This window comes from Mirounga leonina, unplaced genomic scaffold (genome assembly GCF_011800145.1).
Source record: "Mirounga leonina isolate KUSES-001 unplaced genomic scaffold, KU_Mleo_1.0 Mir_174, whole genome shotgun sequence".
NCBI classification, from domain to species: Eukaryota; Metazoa; Chordata; class Mammalia; order Carnivora; family Phocidae; genus Mirounga; species Mirounga leonina.
This window is the reverse complement of record NW_023270451.1, coordinates 9,562,509-9,587,553: the sequence shown is the minus strand read 5'-3', so window position 1 is coordinate 9,587,553 and position 25,045 is coordinate 9,562,509. Positions and strand designations below refer to the sequence as shown.

Below are 25,045 nucleotides of genomic sequence, written 5' to 3'. Positions count from 1 at the left end.
TTCTTTCTTTCTTTCTTTCTTTCTTTCTTTCTTTCTTTCTTTCTTTCCTTTTTTTTTTTAAGATTTCTTTATTTTAGAGAGAGAGAATGAGAGAGAGTAAAAGGGGGAGGGGCAGGGAGAGGGAGAGAGAATCTCAAGCAGACTCCATGCTGAAAGCAGAGCCCTCGGCCGGGGCGGGTGGTTCAATGTCACGACCCTGAGATCATGACCTGAGCGGAAACCCAGAGACCCATGCTTAACCGACTGCGCCGCACAGGCACCCCCTGAGTCATCTTCTTGTGCTGCAGTTGTTTGTGTCCCTCCATTCTGCACCATCCACTTTTGAGGAGAGCAACCAAGAATGTTTATCTTTTGACCTAGCCCTAGCTTATATACTATCTGTTGGATGACTGAATAAATATACACCACAAGGAATATTTTAATTTTGTGTAGAGCCTACTGTATGATATGAAAGGTAAGCTTTGTGTCATAGAGAACTGTGGCGTGAAAGTTACAGGACTTTGTGAGGGTGAGAAGTGACAAGAGACCTCACCCAGCACATGGAATCTCCCCTATCCTCCTGCCCATTGTACACATGTTGGTTTGAGGGATTGTCTTCTTGTCTTTAAATTTCTATATCTCACCACCAAAAGACTTTCCATAAAATAGTTCCTCTTACTCTTATTTTCTGTGAATAATTTTTAACAGTTTTCATATTGAACATAGCCTGCTTTTGAAACCTAGTAGCAGGGCGCCTGGGTGGCTCAGATGGTTAAGCGTCTGCCTTCGGCTCAGGTCATGATCTCAGGGTCCTGGGATCGAGTCCCGCATCGGGCTCCCTGCTCCTTGGGAGCCTGCTTCTCCCTCTGCCTTTCTCTCTCGCTCTGTCTCTCATGAATAAAAAAAAAAAAAAAAAATGAAACCTAGTAGCATGAGAAATGTTTTTCATATCTTCAAATCTCTACATAAATAATTGTAATGAAAGCGTAATATTATATTTGGTAGAGACATACTAATTTACACCATTCTCCAATTGTTATTATATCCCCCTTAGTTGTTTTTTGTTTTGTTTTGGTTTTGGCTTTCTGTTGTTAGGTTTCTACCTTGGACTGATGATTTTGAATACCTTGCCCAGGGCAGCTTTTCCAGAAGTGTCAAGAGTTCTAGAAAGGAGGTGTCAGATGAAGTGTTTCCTCCTCCACAAGTTATCTCCCTTGTTTACCTCTCAAGTGGACACTCTGAAACTGAGGCCTTCCTGACAGTAGGAACACCAGTGATGATAATGATGGCTCAGCTCATCCATGCTGTCCTCTACAGCCTAACAATAGATTCAGATTTGGTGCTACTTTCCAGAAGTTACTTCCAGTTCAGAGACTCTCAAGACATCTTAGCGATTTCCCAATTGTATATTCTTCACCCTGAGATAGAATCTAGCCACCACTTCCCATACAAGGAGCCAGAGATTGACACCTAACATCCTTGAAGTGTGCTTTCATGTCTCCCAAGTGAGCTTAGAAGAAGGGAGGTCAGTCAGAGTTTGTAATTCTCCAGTTGATTGAACTACACAACACAAATCGAATATGCTTTAGGGAGGGGAAAGGTATACCTTAGGTTTTGGTTTAGCTTCCTTTTTTCCAGAAAAGACACAGTTGTATTTCTGTGGTCATATTTCTAAGATAGTTTTTAAACATACCCTTTCTTCCTGTGAGATTTATAGTAATGTGAAAGATTACATTAGCTTTACAGATATTCTACAACAGTAGGTAATACTTGTAAACAGTGGAAAAGGAATTATTTTCATGGACATTTTTATTGCTGCAGGGAACATTGGAGATCATTCTCATTTATAAATAATCTCATTCTTCCTTTTATTTTGTAGATACAAGACTCAAGTTTGGGGCGGGTAGAAGGGAGTGATTGGGAGAAAGGGGGTAAATCAAATGCTGTATCAACAAATGGTGAGGCTAGAACTTCAGCCCCAGTTGGCTAATTCCAAAAATGATCCCCCCTCTTCCCATCCATATACCTTACCTTTTATTAGGAAAAAATTATAATCATGTAAGCCTGAATTTTTGAAATTTGATAGCATTTTTTCTCATTTTATTGGCTGATGCTCATAATTTTTTCTGTTTTTGTTTTTCTTTTTTTAGAGAGAGAGCACGAGTTAGGGGAGAAGCAGAGGGAGAGGGAGAGAGAATCTTTTTTTTTTTTGAGAGAGATTTTTTTTTTTTTTTTTTTTTGAGAGACAGCATGTACAAGCAGGGGAGGGAAGGGTGGAAGGGTAGAGGGGGAGGGAGAGAGAGAGATTCTCAAGCAGGCTCCATGCTCAGCATGGAGCCTGATGCGGCCTCAATCTCATGACCCTGAGATTATGACCTGAGCTGAAATTAAGAGTCGGACACTTAACCGATTGAGCCACCTGGGCACCCCTCATTCTCATAATTTTTAGTTCATCAAGATTAAAAGATTCTAAGACTCAATATAGCAAGATAAAGGGTAGATTGTGAATGGACAAAGAACTTTGTCTTGTATTCAGAGGCAATTTCAGCTGTAATACTCTACAGAAGACAGAGAGGGTCTTAGCAAGTCATAGAATGTAGTCCCCCACCCTCCACCATGGTATTTTAGAACATTCCAAGTGATCTTCCAGGCAGTCTTTAAGAGAAAACCACAAAGGGAAATTGAGCAAATATCAACAGACCTGAGACGTGACCTCATCTAGAGGATCAAGGAAGCCTTTATGAAGCATCCAATTTAAGTTACGTCGAAACTACTGCTTTGAGTTATGAGTGGGGGTTAGAAAACGGCAGGAGGAATCCTGTCAGCAGGAGGAAGAACATGTACAAAGGCCCTGAGGCAGAAAGGAGGAAGGCATGTTTGGAAATGTGAAAAGAAGGGTCAGAAGGGTGAGAACAAAAAGAAAATAGGCAAAAAGTGATGATTGAGATTTTTAGTGAGGTAATCTTGAACCAGATCATGGTAAGGACACAAAGAATATTAGATGTTGTTCTAAAAGTAATGGAAAGCCATGTCAAACAAGAAAAAGGGGCTTAAAAGTGGAGTGACCATATAATTTAACATCCAAACCACAAATCCTTTCAGAGTACAGAAGCGACACTATAGATAATTTTTCTGGGAAAACAGCCACAAGCTGGACCATCTTAGGCAAACTAGAATGAGAACCATCCTTCTTAAAGGCTTCTGTATATTGGCTAATTTTCCCTCTGACACAATTCCTGGGAGATAGTCTGTATTCACTGTTACCCTTCCATGGCCAGGCTCACTGTTTCCCTTATCCCGTCTCTCATCCACTTGGCATTTTGCCTCTACTTAGCTAATTATGCCCATCCATCAAAAAACACAGAAAAGTAGAACTTTTTACCTTTACGTGAAATTATGTTTGACTCTTACCTCACTTTCATAGTAGCCTTTCTCGGACTTGGTATGATGGTTTAGTAAGAACGGCATCCCTGAGAATTTTTGATCATTCTCAAGTTGTTTGGAGTGTGGTCACCCCTCCCCCTCACTCCGTGACATGCTCCTCAAACTAACAAAGACAATTTGAGGGGCAGAGGCATTCCTTAGACTATATTTGATATTGCACAGACTCATGTGCAGGACGAACATGTTAGAAGACCAACAAATAGTGCTAAAGTCTGTCTGATTTGAAAAACAAGAGGGCATTCAGTTGAATTCATGGATTAAGGAACTCACCTTGCCTTGAATCCTGGCTCTAGCCTCTTTTACTCATTACTGTGTGACCTTGGTTAGATGGCTCAAATTCTGTGAATTTTAGTTTCATTATGTGTGGAACAGGAATAACATTGAGGCCTAACACAAAGGCTTTGAATGCCAATTAAATGAAATAAGTTTATAAAGCACCTAGAACCATTACTCCTACTGGTAAGCCCACAAGTGGTGGCTATTTGGGGCTATTATTTTAAAGCAAATATGGTTTTAACAATATGCCTTCTGACCTCTCTTTGCTGTAAGAATTAGGAGCTATCTTTTCATTCTGGTGAAGTTTGACTGCTCTTGTCTTTATCTGCCTGTTTGTCCTAAGGGGACAGGTGAAGTTCAGTTTCTAACCCAGTTTCAAAATAGTGAGCCTCAGGGAGAGGATGGGTCATTTAAGCCCACTCTACTTAAAATTCTTCTGAGATAAGACATTCTGGAGAGGAAATTATCCTGTCAGTGGCAATATCTCTGAAGTAAAAGATATCCTAAGGATTTACTTTGAAATCTGTAGATGCGCATTCTGCCTGGGGGAGAGCTAGGGTTTATGTTGAGAAGGTCACGCTGGGCTAGCCAAACAGAATAACAGAATGTAAGATAAGATTTGGAATTGTTGTGAGGGCCTGGGATCTTCATATTTGTGTCCTGGTATTTGAGCAGTGTCTAGTCGGCTGTGGTAAGGGCTCAATATATATGTATCGAATACGTAAGTTAATAATACATCATGAACTTTAAATATAATTAATAAGTAACCATAGCGAATGCTTCTAATAGAGAGATGCTGGGAATTGATTTTCACTCAATTAATCTTCTACTTGTCATTTATAAAAGGCCAAAGATAATGTAGTGTTCTGAGTGAATGAGTCCCCCTACTTAATAGTTTAACAGCTATATATTGTTCGTGAAAGAGAAAAACTCTCTACCCTCCTCCACCAAGATCACATTTCTGAGCACACGAATGAGTTTTTATTGACTTAGTCACCACAGAAATGTTAAGATCTCCGACTAGTTCAACAGAGAACAAACGTTAGTTCTTACGTGGTTAGAGATAGAGTGTTTATAGACCATATATTACTGTATATTAAATTATGTTGTAATTGCTACAGCAATATATTGACTATATTCAAGTGAACACAGAAGCTTCTATCGCTAGAGTTTATATTTGGGGAGAATGTATTGTTCTCCCAACCTTGGTTAAATTCTCAAGGCCCACAGTAGTTTCTATTACAAAGGAAAATCCATGTCAATACATGAATTTCAGGTAAGCATATTGTGCTGCAAATTTTCCCTCAGGGAGCATTGGCATGGAAGGCACTACAGTAATTTTCCATCATAGAACTCTACAATAATGCAGATTTCAGGATAGAAGCATGCAATTTTTTTTTTTTTTTTTAAATACTGTTTCCCAGGAGATTTTCCCAGGGACTTAGAGACCTACACTGCCCTTTGTGGGGCACTGCATTTTCTAATACTACATACTCTCAGCCAAGGTTCCTTCTCAATCAGTTGAGCATGTTCTGAGAAACAGCACAAGTGGTACCTCCAACACGTATAAAAACGATGACATCATTGTTAAGATAAAGAAATAAAAAGACGGTGTTTTCTTTGACTTGTTTAGATGAAAGACCAGTAATTGTGATTTCCTTCTCTCACTAGCCAAATCATTAAATCAGTCATTTTCTCTCACTGTGACCAAATCATTGACTCATTCATTTGACTTATGTTGGATCTACATTAAACCAAAATGATGGATTCTTTAGTCATTCTTTTTATAGATAAAAATCCTCAATCCTTTGAACTCATCTCTTTATGCTAAAAGAAAGTTTGTTTTGTTTTGTTTTTTCCCAAGCTCCAGAGTTCAATTATGGCTAACTAACAGCAACTTAAATAGCGTTTAAACAAAATAACCTTGGCTTCTAGGTTTCTAACAGGGCACTTCCTAAGTAAATCTTCCTTGGTTAACAGCTGTCAACTGTCGATGGGCGGCAGGTAATTAAATTTGAAGATAGCTTTATGGCTCAGAAAAATAGATAAAATCCTTGGACCAGAAAGGTCTTCAGCTAATGTGGTTATTGCTCCCTCTGGAATTTGAATTAATGCAAGAGATTGATTATTTTCTAATGAAACAGATAAAGAGGAAAACTGCCATTGTTTGTTACTTGCAAGTAAAATTTGGTTGAGGCTGTTTTCCTGGCTAAGATCACACTCTTGGTTTTATTTCAGTATAGATTAGGAAGAGAAGGGAAAAAGAAAAAATGATTATTTGAAAAAATACTGGAACGAAACAAACCATGATAGAAAGAATGAGAAGGTGACAGGTAGGGGCTATGAATACTTGGAAGATGTGGCAGTTAGGAAGGGTTTCTTTTTCTTTTCTTTTTTTTAAGATTTTATTTATTTATTTGAGAGAGAGAGAAGGCACACAAGCCGGGGGGAGCAGAGGGAGAGGGAGAAGCAGGCTCCCCACTGAGCAGAGAGCCCTACACGGGGCTCCATCCCAGGACCCCAGGATCATGACCTGAGCTGAAGGCAGAAGCTCAACCTCCTGAGCCACCCAGGTGCCCCTAGGAAGGGTTTCAACAACAGGAAATGCAAACCTCAATGTGTCTAAAAAAAAAATGCATGTTGTTGTTTTTTTAAATTTTATATAACAGAAGTAGTCCAGTGTGAGCCGTTCCAGGGTGAGTTCAGAGATTAAATCATTTCTTCAGCCAGGTTTTTTTTCTAAATTTTGCTTGCCATTCTCAGCTAGCAATCGGCTTGGTAAGCCATTCTCAGCTAGCAACTGAGGCACGTATCATATCCCTCACGTACAAATGTCCAGAGGCAGAAAACGAAATCACCTCTTTTCTTGTGCCAGTCTTGAAGACGGAAGAAATCTCTTCCAGTACCCCTGCAGAAGGCTTCCCTTTAAATCTCATTGACCAGAACTCATCACATGTCCCATTTAAACCACTCCCTGGCTAGGGGTGAGGTGGGACGACTATGTTCTATATAGACCAGCTCTGCCTACAGGGAAGACAAGGAAAGTTCTGTTAGATGGAAGGTCAATAATGTCTCCTGCTCAAACGAGCACACCCTGATCCTCTGCTGTGTGTTGGTGCAACATCCCTTGAGGGTATTAATATAACCGATTTATAGATGAGGAAATCAAAACTGGGCAAAGTGTGGTAGCTTTCTTAAAATAATATACTCAGTAAGTGATGAAGCTAGGATTTCAATTCAGAACTGTCTGACTCGGATTGTGTACTCCCACCCCAATACCACACTGTTGCCTATACATCATGATTTGCTTCCAGTTTCAGTTACAGAGCTGCTCTTTTTGGATGAAGCAATCAGTGCATCTCTATGTTTTGCTTTTCACTTTAGATTTACTCCCCTCAGAGCTTCTCAGGGCTTCCTCAGAGCTGTCGACTCTCAGAGACTCACATAACCCCTGAGAAGAACAGGAAAAACTCTACTTGCTGATTTGATATTTCTAATGGCAAATTGCTATTCTAATTTTACATGTTTGTGGGATATAACTGCTTTAATTTGAATTTAATCTGTCAACATTCAGGCAATCTCTCTACCAAAGAAATTTCCTTTTCAAATCCCCCAAAACTAGTAAGGGCATGTTCATTTCTCCTTTTCTTAGTTTACAGCTTCCTTTTACCCTCAGACCAGCTTCATATAAAGTCAATCCCAAATCCTTCTTTTAAGCATTCTGCACATCAACTCTTCCTTTCCACTTTTAGCATATCAGCATCGTTATCAACATTATATCTGGAATATCCTCATCTCTTAGTTTTCCATTCTCACATACTTTAAAATTATCCTGCCACTCAAACAAATTATTTTCCTTAAAAATGACTTATTTTATCATTTCACTCTCCTGTTCAAATACTTTGAGTACATTCTACATGTAAAAAAAATGAAGTATTAAATACATGAATACATAAAAACCAGGCAGTCTTGTCCTCTATGTTTCCTCCATGTGTAAGGAATTATTCTTACCTTGCTGGCTGAAGCTTGATGTCTTTTCCCAAGTCATAATAATGTAACCCATGTCACTATGGGACAGGCACTCTTTTAAGTACTTGATATATATCAACAATTTAAACCTCACAACACCCCTGTGAGGTAGGCACTATTATTATTATTCTGATCTTACACATGAGGACACTAGAGTGCAGAGGGATAAATGTACCTGCCAAGAACATATAGAAACGAAATGGCGGAGCTTGGATTCAGACTCCAGTGGTTGGGCCCCAGAGGCCATGAACTCAGTCACATTTTACTTCTATAATCCATGTATTTCACTGAGAGTTATTTATTGAAGAGGTATATGTTGAACATCTATTCCTCACCCCAAGCTATATCCTTCTCCTGATGTTTTTATAGAGAAATTATACAACCATGAGTCTCCTCCATATGATGAAAAGCAAGCTTTATGTAAATTTTAGGCAAAATCAAGGCAGCCTTTATCTTTGCAAACTCTGAGTGACATTTGTTGGATTCTGTATTCTCTCTCATGTTCTGAGCTCTTGGATATTTTTTCCCCCTATTTCAGCAATAACCTCTGGTCTGGCAGGGGCTGACTTTTTTTTCTGAATGACGCCCCTCTACCCTGTCTTGCTTTCCTCATGAAAGAAGCAGTTCCAGTTTCTGGGCCGGTGGTACTACTGCTGCCAGCCACATCACCTCTCTGTCTATGATGCCTACTGAGGCTCAGTGACTTAGAGCTAGATTAGCACGCCACACAGCACTCTGCATCTCAAATCTCCGAGTTCAAGATCTGTCATCTAGTCTCTTGTTTAAAATCATCTTTCAGGGGCGCCTGGGTGGCTCAGATGGTTGGGCGTCTGCCTTTGGCTCAGGTTATGATCCCAACTTCCTGGGATCAAGTCCCACATCGGGCTCCTGGCTCAGCGGGGAGCCTGCTTCTCCCTCTGCCTCTGCCTCTCCCCCCGCTCATGCTCTCTCTCTCTCTCTCTGTATCTCTGTGTCTCGAATGAATAAATAAAATCTTTAAAAAATAATAATAAAATCATCTTTCAGTGTCTTTTGTTCTTGTCTTCTCTCATGATTGACTTCTCAAGACTCTTCTGAGGTCATTTTATTTTTATTTATTTTTATTTTTTTAAAGATGTTATTTATTTATTTGTCAGAGAGAGACAGCGAGAGAGGGAACACAAGCAGGGGGAGTGGAGAGGGAGGAGCAGGCTTCCCGCTGAGCAGGGAGCCCGATGCGGGGCTCGATCCCAGGACCCTGGGATCATGACCTGAGCCGAAGGCAGACGCTTAACGACTGAGCCACCCAGGCGCCCCACTGAGGTATTTTTATAAGTTCCACATAAAAAAATCCTACCACTTTACTGTCATTGTATGGGCAAAATATCACAGGCTATGTTTTATGATCATGTGTTAGTAATTTTAGGAATCTAGCTCCTTAAAAGAAAAGGGGGGAAAAAAAGAAAAATGTGTATCTATTTATCTAATTCAATATCTTTTTGATAGTAATTCAAATTTGATAATACTATACTAATACTAACTAATAATTATTAGAATTTATTGTATACTTTTTCTGTCATTCATTTCTAATATTTACATGTATTAATTCAATTGATGTCCATGGGAACTCTTGGTAGAGGTGATATTGTTTTTTGCAAATGAGAAAATTAAAGCCCAATGCGGTTATGTAACTTGTTCGATGTCACAGGAAGTTTGGTACCACAGCCAGGCTTCATAATCACTGTGCTACTCCCATGACATTTTCAGATTCTTCGCTAGATATAGAACTGCTTGAAGAATATAAGGGCAAACATTCTGAACTGATATGCCCAGGAAATAGGTTAAATTTGTGACTTCTCTATCTTTACATATGGGATATGGCCCAAGAGTTCACAGAATATAGTTCATGGCTTTCTATAAGAATTCTTATCATTTCAGGTTTTGGTTTAAGTCACACCACAGCCTATGAGAATTTCTAGAAGTGTATTTGTGATTCAACATCTAAAATTTAGAAATATTTCATCATTGAAACAGTAAGTTATGAAAGCAAACTCCTTTGTACAGTTTGTCACTCTCTTAAGAACATAATCTCAAGAACAAAGAAATACTGAACCATTTGAATGGGAAAGGTGTAAATTGTACAAAGGAGCATTTTGGCTGGAAAGAAAGTTGAATTTGCTATACTGATTATTGATTTTTTTAATTGTCATGGTGCATTCGTTGTCTTCAGAGTTCAGCTATACAGGCACAAATTTTACACATAATGTAGAAGTTAAGTGAGCATGAGTCAGTGATCATTGAGATACTGAAAATCTAAACATTCAGGTCATCTGAATATTTATGGTTTACTTTTTCATATATACATAGGTAGACTCTCATTTAAACAACATAGCCTTCCAGGGCGCCTGGGTGGCTCAGTTGGTTAAGCGACTGCCTTCGGCTCAGGTCATGATCCTGGAGTCCCTGGATCGAGTCCCGCATCGGGCTCCCTGCTCGGCAGGGAGCCTGCTTCTCCCTCTGACCCTCCCCCCTCTCATGTGCTCTCTCTCTCTCATTCTCTCTGTCTCAAATAAATAAATAAAATCTTTAAAAAAAAAAAAATAAACAACATAGCCTTCTGAATGAGGTATAATGGGCAAAGAGTAGATTTTTTTTCAAGTAATTTCTAGAAAAAGACATCAAACTAGTTAGAATTATGTTGAGAAAGTAAGGTAAATATTTAAAGTAGAAAATACCAGTCCTAAAATGATAAATGTATTGATTACAACCATAAAATAGAAGAGAAGCTAAGAAGACATCACACTGTCATTACTTTTGTTTTTTGTTGTTGTTGTTGTTCAATCTGCTCATTTGCTATATTTTGCTGTATTTTTTTGGCTGATCTATTTTAGTTTTGAGCTGATGATAGCCAGTGATAAAACTGAGTTGAGATTCTTACAAAATGTGAATAATTTTTCAATAAAATAGTATCATAAACTTAACGTTGCATTTATTGATTTATGTTTTACTTCAGTATAGAAGCAATAAATAAAAATAACCACGAGCATAATTCTATTTTATTTATTTTATTTTATTATGTTATGTTAGTCACCATACATTACATCATTAGTGTTTGATGTAGTGATCCATGATTCATTGTTTGCGTATAACACCCAGTGCTCCATGCAGTACGTGCCCTCTTTAATACCCATCACCAGGCTAACCCATCCCCCCACCTCCCTCCCCTCTAGAACCATCAGTTTGTTTCTCAGAGTCCATAGTCTCTCATGGTTCATCTCCCCCTCTGATTTCCCCCCCTTCATTTTTCCCTTCCTGCTATCTTCTTCTTCTTCTTTTTTTTTTTTTAACATATAATGTATTATTTGTTTCAGAGGTACAGGTCTGTGATTCAACAGTTTCATACAATTCACAGCGCTCACCATAGCACATACCCTCCCCAATGTCTATCCATAATTCTCTTTTAAAATTAATTTATTATTGTAGGAAGGAAAATATATCTTAACTTTTTTGGTAAATATTTCTATAAAATAGTTTTCATTAAAATAATAGAATCATGGAACCAAAATCCCCTATTTTTACTGTGCTGTTCACTATTTCAGAGCTTCGAGAAACCAAGACCTCTGAATACTTCAGCCTGTCCCACCACCCTTTAGACTACAGGATATTATTAATGGATGAAGATCAGGACCGGATATATGTGGGCAGCAAAGATCACATTCTTTCCTTGAATATTAACAATATAAGTCAAGAACCTTTGAGTGTAAGTTTGTCATTTCTATGAGGGCCATGTTGACTTTGTTAGGTTCCTTTTCCTTTAAACATTTCAAATATAATGAAAATATTGTGTATTCCATTAGAACTATAGAAAATACAGGCCACATGTCAATAAATAATTGGAAGTTCATACTTACCTCATGGACTGAAAATATAATCAATTCAGTTCTCACTGTCTGGCTTCATAGATTTTAACACTTCAAAATCTGAAACTAAATGAGAAAATACTTCCTGTGTATGTGTTTGCATACGAGTGTGTGTGTGTGTGTGTGTGTGTGTATACAGAGAGATAGACAGACAGAAAGAAGCATACAGTATAGCCTGAAAAAAAATGATCAGACTAAAGGAAAATCTACCTTGTCATCTGTATGTAATCCAAGAAGGCCTAAAAGGAACAGTTAAGTGCACTGTTCTGTGAACAGGTATGACCTATATTTATCTTCTATTTCACAAGAAGGACATAAATTGATCTTCATTGGAGTAAAGAAGTAAAAGTAAATTATAAGTTTAATATAACAAGGAGAATTCTGAATTTATTATTTTAACAAGGGTCAATGGCTGACAATTAAAAAAAAATAATCATCAGTGTCAGACTTGACCCAAGGCTACAGTGACTTAGAACACTAGCTGAGTATTTGAGAGAGGGAATCTCTTGGATTCAATCCAAGTTATTTTAGCTGTTGAAGTACCTAGGGGCCTGTTTTAAGTAAATCTACCAGCCTGGCTCTGTGGTTTACCAAAAACAATATTAAACCAAAATAGTAATATAAATGTAAATTCATTGTGATGTAAGCAGTTGAGAAAAATATAGTAGAAAAGGAGGGAAATATACATTTTATTGTACACATGAATGACCTTATTTTAATACTATGTCATTAGGAAATGGGCACATGTTATTAAAAGACTTTTGTTAAAGGAAAAATTGATGGGAGAAATAAAAACAATTATTAGAATAAAATAATAAAATTTTTATGAATTTAAGTTTATAAATTTAAGTTTATAAACTGAAAGAAAACTCTTGAAATATAAATATAGAAATGCCTTAAAGAAATGTGTTAGCATAAAGTAAATGAAGAGCACTGAGTTTCATATGTAAAAGTGAGATTATGCAACCTTTATTTTCCTTTCTGAGCAGGTTTTCTGGCCGGCATCTGCAATCAAAGTCGAAGAGTGCAAGATGGCTGGCAAAGATCCCACAGTGAGTGCCTAAAAAAACTCCAAAACTTAAATATTTAGTCTTTGAATCCATGTACTTCGAGTGCAGCCAAGAGTGAGACAAAGGGTGTTGGTATTTTAAATCTTCGGCTGGACACATGGTAAAAAATGTAAATGCAAAGAAATTGGAACTCTTAAACACTGTAACTTAGGAATTCCTGACTGGGTAAAAATTTCTTGCCTTGCTTTCATTATTGCATTCTGACACATTTCGTGATGGATTTCAGTAATAACCCCTGTTCCACTGGATCCAACCTGCAGAATTCTCAGCAGGCCACTGAAATAATGATAATGCAAGTGTCTGGAGAAGCTCCCAGATACCATGTGGGCTTTTCCAAAGAAAGATCTCGGCAAAAGGGTACTGGTGAGCCAGCACATTCCAGAGGCTTAAATCACCAATGATTACTGGTATCTTTGTTAGTTAAAAATAACCATGGAAACAAAAATCAAGACAGACATGAATATCAATAAATGTTCAGTGTGCAACATTTGTACAAATTGTATATCTTTAGGCAGAATTCCATATAAAGAGTTAAGAAAGAAATCTATATGGATTTCTGCAAACAACTTGCTGAAACTGACACATTCAATTATTCTCGAATATTATAAAACAAATACATGGACCCGGTCTTTTATGTACACGTTATTTAATTTTATAATGAAGCATGGATATCATTTTACCTTCTTGTCTCAAAATGCAAAAAATATAATGGAACCGTATATCAGAATTACCCATTCTTACACAAATGATTTGGTAAAGAAGGTTTTTTTTTATGGATTTATTTACTTTTTCAGTCATTCATTCCACCAATACAGATTGAGCCCCTATTATGTGTCTGGCATAGTGTTTATTGTTACAGACATAATGTATACTAAAATAGACAGTCTGACTTTCCTCAACTTTATTATCTTGCTGGAGAAGTCCAAGAACATTGATCAAATGAGCATGGAAGTATGTGCTTATGCAGGTATGAAGTTGAAATATGGTGGCTGGGTAGAAAAACTAGTATTTGTACACACACATACACACAATCAGCTCTGAGGTCATAAGAAATAACAACTTCGACTTCGTGTAAAAAATGTTGACTAAGGGCGCCTAGGTGGCTCAGTTGGTTAAGCGACTGCCTTCGGCTCAGGTCATGATCCTGGAGTCCCAGGATCGAGTCCCACATCAGGCTCCCTGCTCAGCGGGGAGTCTGCTTCTCCCTCTGACCTTCCCCCCTCTCATGCTCTCTCTCTATCTCATTCTCTCAAATAAATAAATAAAATTAAAAAAAAAAAATGTTGACTAAGCACTCATTGTAAGTGTAGAGGTAAGAAATGCTGTCTTCAGGGTCCAAGGCTATGCACTGAGCTTTGATAGTGAGGGTCTCAGAGATTCATCACGGTGGTTCAAGGAAAAGAATGATCCTTGTGAAAAGAGGAAGTGTGGAAATTAAACTTTCATTTTCATTGACTCTTAACCATCCAGGTATGAGGTTCTGAAAAGGTCTGGTGTGAGACAGGGCCATGGAAGACTCTGGGTCTCACTGGAGGGTGTTGTTGAGAGGTCACCAGGAGTGACTCAGTTCTGGGTCTCATGTTTTCAGTTTTAGAATTCACCTTTTAAGAGAAATTTTCAAATGGGCAGAAGGAGCTTGCAGAGGCATATTTGCTCCCCATGGGATCTGCTGGGCCGTAGTGTATAGGAAAAAATCCAGAAAAATGTGTAAGAAACACTCAAAAGAATACATTATGCTTGTCTTCTAGGGAACAAATAGTAGAAAGTATAATGTTGTGGAGAGTCTTTTTTTTGTCCAATGAAGCTATTATTTCAATAATTGTGCATGAATTTGATTGTTTTCTTTCATTCTCTAATGTAGAGATTTGGCCCGCTGATGTGTATCCTACCATGTCTTGCCTTTTGCCACAATAATATCCTGTGGCTGTAATTACTGGATTTAGTTGTCCTCTTTGTTCAAAAGATTTTCATTTCCCATTCATATGAAGCATCACAGACAGAATATGTAGGATTTAGATACCATTGCACATTCTCTTTTCAAAGATTGGTGTTGATTTTCTGAAGAATCTTAGCCAAGTAATTTGATGTCTTTCTCCCTTTGGCAAAATAGAAATGCTCTGTCATTTGCTTTCTTATAATTAAGAGTCATGAGATGAAATCTTTAATACATGCTTACATTTTCCCATAGTTTTATCATGCTGTAATATCATTCATGGATATCTTTAAATTCTGCTATGTAGCCAGTTAGTATACATAACAGAAGTAACTGGTGGAGGGTTCTGTTCTAATATGGCCAACATTGTTGGGTCCTGGGAAATAATCAAACTAACTCTTTCAAATACATGTTCTGTCTATGCAAGAGAAGAGAATATTTGACAATCCAGCTCATTTCGTACATGTGAAGAAGTACTTAGAGAGAAGTGTCCTTTAATCAGGCCACAAGAAAAAGACCAGTGGTAGGAAAAGAAGGCAAAATAGTCTTTAGAAATTCTACGGAACAACATATTTTTATTACATGCTTTAATGAAATTAAATAGTTAATCATCTCTTAATTCTGTTAGAAGAAATATCTAATACTCAATATTTTATTTAAAAACACTGGAATTTTAATTTGTGCAAATCAGTTACCTATTATGAAGGAACCAAAAGTGAAGAAGATGGAGTCTCTATCTTTAAGAGTCTTTACAAGATACTAGAGATGATGAGACATATGCAGTAACTACCAAATAGTAATAACCAACATTTAATGGAATGGGCCAGGCACCGTACTAAGTCTTTTAATCCTCAAATAGCGCTACAAGATGGACAGTATTGTCACCATTCACATTTTTAAGATAAAAAACAATCACTAAGAGTGAGGAACTTACCACAGCTGCCCTGCTAGCAAGTGGGAGGGGGCCCACTCTCTGTCTTATCTGATAAAACATGCCATCTCACTAGGAAGAATTCGGTAAATGCTAAGGATACCCACAAAAGACAAAGAAAAACACGCTGCAGCTGGGATATTTAAGAAAGTTTTGATAGATTTGTTGGCAACTACATTAGGTCTATGTTAATCTTTTTCTTTATTTTATTTCAATGATACTGAAATTGAAATAAGTTACACCCTTTTCCTCTTTCAGCCTTTGACCCCAAGTACATGTGACTCCATTCTTATTCAATCATCTTCCCATCTTTTTAACCTGGGAGTCACCTACTTACCTTCTCAAGTAACAGTGCAGATGTCACTTCTCTGTAAAGTCTCATCTGCCCACCTGGGGCTAGGCTGGCTGTCCCTCTGTGTACACTGGAAACACGGGCACATGTTGTACTGTGTTTGTAACTATAAGTCTCCCCTTACTGATTGGAAATACTGGGTAGTGTCGTTATTCTCTGTGCTCAGATCCATATCAAGTTAAACAAGATCTGAAAAAATTCAAACCAAGCATGGGAATCTGTTCCAAGTAATCGTCAGAAGTTGGGGGTAGGACGCGGTGGATGGTGAGTTTATTGATGCCTTTAAATTAATAATATTTTTAGTAAATTAATTTTGCACATATTTTAGAATTTCATTTTGATTAAATTAAAATATTTTGATGTTAAATATTATATTAATCATCTACTTAAGCAAAACATAAGCTAGTGACAATTAAAATCCATACTGCTGTAGCAACTGAAAGAAAATATACAGCATGGACTCAAGCATCTCTTATTCCTTTAGATTTTTTTAATGTACCAAATTTTAATTAGAGAAAATAACACTTATTAGAAAATAATTCAAGATAAACTAAAATTTGATCCCAGTAATCATATATCTATTGTAATAAGGTAATGTTTATAAAGAAAATACATTATCATGGTGGGAATATAGCTAATTTTCTGCCTCACTAAAGAGACTGTAACCCACCTCCCATTTCCCTCTCTGTCCCTATGTATTCACATTCCTCCATGCTCCATTTATGTCTAAATGTTAATATTTTATTCATACTCTAAATAAATTGAGCTTACACAGTAGCACATATGCTGTCAAACATATCCAATTAGATAGGGCATAATGAACGCACTAAGTAAATACTGTAAGAGATCGTTGGAAAATTAAGCAGGATTACATATATTTAGACATATGTGCATTACATGCACACAATGTCAAACTTTATTAATTGAGGAATATCAGTTTCCCTATTTATGTGACCAAAGGATCCCAAACTACTGGAAAATATATTTTCTTTAGAAATATATTTATCAAAATACCTTGATTTATTGCTCACACCAAAGAAGTGTAGGCCAAGAAGAAAAGAATAAGAGGGACTTTTTTCCCCATTGCATAGTCTGGGCCATGAAGAGTCAATATTTTTAAAGCCTTATGCATCTGTGTTCCAGGACATATTTTCAAAAACATCTATGTTAAAAATTACATAACAAATACATGTTCAATACAGAAATCTTTGAAGACCTAGAAGAGCATGTAAAAAGCAACAGAAAACAATATCTTCTGAGCTTTTTCACCCTAGAGACTTAACCTCTCTGTGCTTCAGTTTCCTTGTCTGCATAATGGGCATTCTCATAGTACGTACCTTATTGGGTTGTTGTGAGGATTAATGAGTTAATATTTGATGAGAGCTTAGTACAGTACATAGCACATGGTAAGTGGTATATTACTATTAAGTAAATAAAATAAATTCCACTACTCAAAGTAATCACTTAAAAATTCGGTGTATATTTTTGCAGCACTTTATTGTTTGAAATTTATAGGAATATAAATAAAATGGTATTATATTCTGCATAATGTTAACAGCATGATTTTTCATTTAGCATTGTACCAGGAAGCAGTTTTAAAAAAGGACTAAGCAATTAAAAAAAAAAAAATCCACAGTTTTAAACTTCACTGAAGGCTCATTCTCCAAACCTTTCATAGATGTCTGCTATGGTCAGGACCTGTACTAAGCTCTGTTCAGGAAAAATGCCCTGTCCACTTCACCAGACTTTTTCTGACCACTGAAATAAAAAATACATATGGAAGAATCCAATATCTGACACTGTGCATATTTATTGTGTGCTAGACACGATTCCACACACGATTGTTCACAACAAATGTTATCATCACCATTTACAGGTAAAAAGATTGAAGCACAGAGAGGCCAAGTAAATGTCTCAAGTTCAAACAGCTACTGAAAGGTAAATCTAGAGTTTGTACCCAGGTCAATTGGCTCTGAGATTTGTACACTTAAATCCACCATCTACTGCCCATCTGAAGACTGTGGCATGATGACAGACCAACTCTAATTGCCTCTCTGGTTTCATCACACAGTAATTCACTATCCCCTCTAGGCACTGCTTCCCAAGTAAATCCTGCTCTGTCATGCCCCCAGTATTTTTTTTTGTTCATGTTCTTTTTTTTCTGTCGGAAAGCTCTTTCTTTGTGCTTTTGCCTGTCAAAGTATCTAGCTTATTCTTCAAGTTCCAGCTCCAATGACACCCCCTTTCAAACTCTTACACCCAGGTCAGCATTATTCATTCTCTCTTCTCTCCTCCTGTAGCATATTTTTGAAAAAATATAACTCTATTATAGCATCTACACAGCCTCATATATTATGGTTTCCTTTCTCTGAAAGGAGAAATTGAATCTATTCATTTCAGTGTTGTTGGCACCATATACAGTGTTTACATAGAACGAGTTCAGTAAATATTTGCTGGATAGCATTGATATGATTGCTGTGGTCTAAATCAGAAATAATGTGGACAAAAACTATGGAAACAGAAAAGACCTAGAAAATGATTTCCAGTAATTAACTGATTTGTTTTTCCTTTGTCTTTTTCTCTGTGGGGAAGGTTGGAGGGGCACACTGGGCATTATCAGGTAGTCTGGGAATCTGTTTCATGGTGAATCCACCCCTTTCTTTGGAAAAACTAGATGGCGGAGGGTAACCATGGTTCCAGACCCAGCACTTCATTTAACTTCTTTGGGACTCAGTTTCCTCATCAGTGAAATGGGACTAATACTTTAATTAGAGCATTGCTTTGAGGATTAAAAATACCTAACATCAAAGGATTAAGAGCTCTGCAAACATTAATAACTTGTAAAAACTTTCCTCTACCCACTGTGGATTTCTCACCCAGTGACAAATTATAAAGTGATTAAAAGTACAAGATTCAATGTTAGACACACATGTGCTTGAAAATCTCTTTTACCTGTTTCTAGCTCAATGACTTCAAGCAAATTAACTAAAAAAGCTCTAAGTTCTGTTTTTCTAAAAGGAGTTGAGTTGTACCAAACTGAATGAATGTGAAGTGCCCAAATGGTGTAAGTACATTCAATAAATGTGAGCTATAAAAGTGAGAAATCAAACCCCCTGGGAAGTAAAACAGGTTAAATATGTAAAATGATCATTCCAAAGTCTAGTGCATGGTAAATTCCCAACAAATACTGACCATGATAAGTAGATATAAAATAGAGAGAGAGATAGAAACATATACATGAAACAAGTATAATCTGTATTTGAAATACAGTACATATTAGTGATGTCTTTCTTTTTACCAATACCAGTAATTCATGACAGTAAACGGTCTACAAAACTCAAGACGACATATAATCTATTATTAATAGAATTGAATTCATGTCTTATATGGGAAAATAGAATATACAGAATCCCAGAATGATTAAACTTGTATGTGAAAAACATAAACACAAGTCGATAACCTAAACCTGGATGTATTATATAAACACCATACTTCATCTATTCTTTTTCTACAGAGAAACACATTATCATCTGCAGTTATGTAGTCAATTTCCAGGTACCTCTATATAAACAGGTGTCAAGATACAGTGACACTATATATTTAACAAAAACTCTTGATGTCTTAAAATAAAAACAAAGTGTATAGTCTGGTCTGTAAGGATTAATTTCTTTGACAACAGAGCTAATGATTATTTCATAATAAAATCCATGATAAAAACATGTATAAAATTACAACATATAAAAATAAGCATCTGTTCGCTGGCAAGTAATAATATAAAAGGAGAATATTGTGAGAAAATGTAAAATAATATTGACTTAAAATTAAACTTGACTGCTAAAAAAAAATTAACTTCTACTTTAGTAGAATTGGTTGTTTTTTTTTACTTTACTAATAATATAAATAATAAATGTGCTTATAAAAAATTAGTAATATGGTACTTTAAAAGAGTAAAAAAAAAAAAAAAGAAATATATGCTGTCTGACTACCCATGGGAAAACCACTGTTACCTTTTAATATATCTATTTATAAAAAAATTTGTCCTGGGGCACCTGGGTGGCTCAGTTGGTTAAGTGACTGCCTTCGTCTCAGGTCATGATCCTGGAGTCCTGGGATCGAGTCCTGCATCGGGCTCCCTGCTCGGCAGGGAGTCTGCTTCTCCATCTGACCCTCCCCTATCTCATGCTCTCTCTCTCATTCTCTCTCTCTCAAATAAATAAATAAAAATAAATAAAAAATAAAAATTTTGTCCTTATAACATCATTTTTATTTATCTTTTATTTTTTTAAAGATTTTATTTATTTGAGAGAGAAGGAGAGGGAGAGAACTCGAGTGGGGGGAAAGGCAGAAGGAGAGGGACAGGCAGACTCCCTGCTGAGCAGGGCGCCCACCGTGGGGCTCGATCCCAGGACCCTGAGATCATGACCTGAACCAAAGTCAGACACGTAACCAGGTGAGTCACCCAGGCGCCCCTTTAAAATCATTTTTATGATGTTTTTTGTGAAGAACAATTACTAAAGAAAACAACATTGAATCTCAGGCTTGCTTAATTTGTAGTCAAGAAGGGATAGTGAGCCTAGCAATATACAACATGCAGTGATTAATTCACAGAGATCTACCTTTGATGCTGACCATGTTTATATACTTCTGCAAGGTCAGAGTCAACTTATAATTACAATAATATTTTGCATTTCATTGAGTGAACAAATGACAACTTTTCCAATAGTGGGACTAGGAGCAGGTGAAAAGAAAACTGGGGAAGAAAGTATTTTAGGGGAACGGAGGCCAGAGAGATAATGATCGCATCACAATGTTGGCATGTGTTTACAATCTGCTTTATTCACCCACTGTAAAAGCCAGTAGTGTTTGCCATTATGTGGTAACGATGATATGGACATTGTATAAGCACAGTTTCATTCAAAATATGTTTATATAACGTGTGTGTGCATACATGCCACGTTTTGAGGAACATTTGAGGAAACATTTTGGTGTACTTTTCAGTTTCTCAACTTCCTCAGACATAGAGTAAGTTCATAAAGTTTCAGAACATAAAAACTTACACAGTGTATAAAATATTAAAATATGAGAGAGAAAAAAAAAATGAGAGAGACATACCAATTTAGTCATCCAAGTTGAACTACCTTCTTCCTGAAGTAAACCAATAGAATAAACCATGTTATTCTCTTGTTATCTGCTAACAACAACAAAAAAGGGAGAGCAGGAAGGAAAATATATAGCAGAGTATGAGAGTACTACTTAGAAATAGCAATAAAAGTCACTGTATTACTAACTGCTTATTCATTTGTTCTTTCAGCATGGCTGTGGGAACTTCGTCCGTGTAATTCAGGCTTTCAACCGCACTCACTTGTATGTTTGTGGGAGTGGTGCTTTCAGCCCTGTGTGTACTTATTTGAATCGAGGGAGGAGATCAGAGGTAAGTGTAACAATTTTTCATTATTAGTTTTAGTGTTAGTGTCAAAGATTTCTTAAAACTGTATTTGAGTCTAAAAAAGTTGTAATCCATCAAAGGTTCAAGCCCTTTTCTTTATTTTTTATTTATTCATTTGAGACACACAGAGAGAGAGAGAGAGAGAGAGAGAGAGAGCATGAGCAGGGGGAGAGGGAGAAGCAGGCTCCCCGCTGAGCCAGGAGCCCGATGTGGGGCTCGATCCCAGGACCCTGGGATCACGACCTGAGCCGAAGGTGGATGCTTAACGACTGAGCCACCCAGGTGCCCCCATTCAAGCCCTTTTAATTCAAAATATATTTCATTTGGTTACTGTCCTCCAAGTTACTTAAAGTGTAGCTTTTGCCTTCAACTAAATACATATATTTCTGAATAAAAAAGCTGCAAAAGATGCAGGAAAGAAAAATGGTGTAATTTTATAATTATTTAGAAAAGAAGGTATTGATACTATTTGCTCCAAATTATAGAAATATTGTAGTATACCCTCACTTTCTTAAAGCTATTTTAAGTAATTTCTTATTTAACTTTCAAATTTGGTAAACTTTTATGAGATAAGTGTACAAGATATATAAAGCAGGATGCCAAATGCCTTTGCTGAAAAGAACTTTCTAAAATTAATGGATCATACTTTCATTTTAGACCAACATTATAGTCTACCCTAGACTTTTTAGCTTTATTTTTACATTAGTTAAAATGATTTGGGGTTCTATGAACAAACACATTTGCTAAACACTAAGTATATACCTAATGTGTCTAGACAAATAAAGGCTGGTTGAACTTCACCAATGATATTTAAAACTCTGTTTATCTCAATTTGTAATTAGTGACTAAGGAAAGTATGCATTAGACCAAAAGAGATTTTCCCTCCTTCCTTTAATTGAACATGTTGTTTTACTAAATAGAAGCATTTTAAAAACTTAATTATTCTAAATTATCTTGCTTTGTTTTCCTTATGCAACTTAAATCTAGAATGTCCAGTTCTTAAAGAATGTCAATTCAATGTTAGAGATTAGAACTGTAAAAAAGATTAAATATTCCTACTGACATACCTTCTTTTTTTTTTTTTTAAAGATTTTATTTATTTATTTGAGACAGAGAGAATGAGAGAGAGAGAGCACATGAGAGGGGGGAGGGTCAGAGGGAGAAGCAGGCTCCCTGCCGAGCAGGGAGCCCGATGCGGGACTCGATCCAGGGACTCCAGGATCATGACCTGAGCCGAAGGCAGTCGTTTAACCAACTGAGCCACCCAGGCGCCCCTGACATACCTTCTTAAGTTTATTTTCCTTTAACAGAGATTAAAGTACTCTAGTACAAATATAATTGAACAATGATTCTCTTTATATTACTTTATTATTAATTTTTTTCAGACCTGTAATTTTTACACACATGTCGTTGGGTAAATAAAAAGTCATTTAAAAATAGCTGAATAATTATAAGTTGACCCCAAAATGAGGCATTTCCAAGTGGTTCAAGATGATATGAAATATTACAAGTCTTGAAGAAAAGGAAAGGTATGCTTCTTGGAAGAGTATAGTTGGCGGCATTGAGCTTGTCATTAGAACCACATGCCTGTGATCAATTGATTAAATAAACTCCTGCCCCAGACGTCTGTAATCTGTCAGACACTCCACTGAAGGCTGTGCAGTTCTTGTATAGGCCAACAATAGCATAGCAGTTTTCAGAGCACAGATTTCAAATAAAATCATTTTCCCATGTACAAATGGCCCACGATGTACTTCGAGACTTAATTGGAAAGTCGGTCCAAAAAATAATCTCCTGTGGAAAACCAACATGGAATAAAATTTAATCACTTTACTAAATATGAACTACTTTAGTCTCACTTCAAAAGATATATTTCAAAGGGGAAGCATTTCCATTAATTAATCTCTTTAAATAACATGCGAACATCTTAAGAGCCAATTTAAGTATGAAAAGCATTATGAATTTCAAGCTTTGTATGTAGTCGATTCAAGTCAAGGGATTTCACCATAACATCATTTTTTATATATCTATAGTATATAAAAACATAAATATAGAATGCATAATCTCTTAAGCATCTACTATATTTGTTTTCTTTAGTTTAGGATAAAGGATTCCTGAGCATAAAATGACCGCATGATACAGAGAGTTGTATTTTGAGAGAATTTTCCTTCTTATGAATCACTAACGCTGTATTTTTTTTTAAGATTTTATTTATTTATTTGACAGAGAGATAGAGAGAAAGCATAAGTAGACAGAGTGGCAGGCAGAGGGAGAGGGAGAAGAAGGCTCCCTGCTGAGCAGGGAGCCGGACGCGGGGCTCGATCCCAGGACCCTGGGATCATGACCTGAGCCGAAGGCAGCCACCCAACCGACTGAGCCACCCAGGCGCCCCTCACTAACGCTGTATTTTGTAATGACCAGGGGTAGTAGTCCCTGGTAACACCATGTGCTGGTGCTAAGATAGGGCCTTTTTCCTGTATTTCAAACCAGTTTGAGAGTGTACCAAATTAGGATGGCACAGTCATTACTTACTCTGTTTTATTTCTGAGACACTATCTACCACCCTCTATCTGCTTGTCAAATAGCAATTCATTGGTTCTCAGAGGATATTTTATGAGCCTACTTAACATTTGGAACATCACACACTTTCGTTATATCCTATGAGTCTTTCATTATTCTGTGAGACTGAGTCAGAGCTTTTCCAGACCATTTCAGTGGTGCCCATGCAAAGAGCCTATGAATCCTTGCTCCCTCAATTCCTAACCATGGTACTTCTCTTCTGTCCACTGTCTTCATTCTCTGTCTTCTGTTCCTAAAAAAAGATAAAGCAACACAAGGATATAATGACTTGAAATAATGAATAAAACATGAATTTAGAAGCTATAATTGGTTAATTTTGCTGCACATTCTTGGAATAGTACTACATCTCATTTCTGGTTGATTTTATCAGATGTCTCCATACATTGGTTCCAACAGTTGAATACTGCTTAAGCCCCTCAGTTATCAAGCAGATAACCTTACCTTTGAATGTCCAAGAATATCACAGGCATTCGAATTATTCCCCGAGCCTTTTGAGCACATTAGTCACCAAACTTTTCTGCTTATGAACCTTTTCCTAGCTTTCCTTTTGTCAGAAGAAAAGTTGTGTGTGCATTTTCCTTATCAATAAAGTTCTTTGATCAATAACCTTCATTATTCTGTTTAATATCTTCATTTTCTTTCTCCTGTTATTTACTGTTTTTCCTGTTTTAAAATAGGATGTTTCTTTTCCTTAAAATCATTATCTCAGATCTGTGACTTTTTTCAACTCTTTTTCTTTTTCTCTCTTTTACTTACCACAAAACTTCTCAGACTAGTAGGCTATATTTTCAGCTTTTATCTTCCTGTTTTTCATGTAATTATTAAACCTTTCTGATCTGACTTTCATTACCATCCATAAACTAAAACTATTTCCTAGTGACCAAGATTCCTCAGGGATCAGATTGACTCCCCTAATCAGCATCCTTTCTCCTAGATCAATCTATAACATGTTGGTCATGCCCTCTATTTTTCAATGCCTTTATTGACATCTGTAACCGTGGGACATTTTGCTATGCCTTCTTTCCTAATTTTTCACCACCTACTCTCTTTCTGATCCTACTTGTTTCTCTCACTGATCCAATCTACAAATATGTATTTATTTGATG

General features: G+C 36.8%; 1 protein-coding gene across 2 annotated transcripts in view; it reads left to right on the top strand.

Annotated features, from left to right (window-relative positions):
- The window catches only part of SEMA3C (semaphorin 3C), a 181,958-nt gene that overhangs the window by 76,147 nt on the left and 80,766 nt on the right, over nucleotides 1-25,045 (top strand). Inside the window, exons 3-5 of one of the 2 annotated variants that reach the window (XM_035020457.1) lie at nucleotides 11,307-11,467; nucleotides 12,617-12,679; nucleotides 21,225-21,344. In XM_035020457.1, the coding sequence (XP_034876348.1) occupies nucleotides 11,307-11,467; nucleotides 12,617-12,679; nucleotides 21,225-21,344 (344 nt within the window). Of the gene's footprint in view, nucleotides 1-11,306; nucleotides 11,468-12,616; nucleotides 12,680-17,415; nucleotides 18,978-21,224; nucleotides 21,345-25,045 lie in introns of those variants that run through there. The other variant, XM_035020458.1, reaches the window with a different exon arrangement.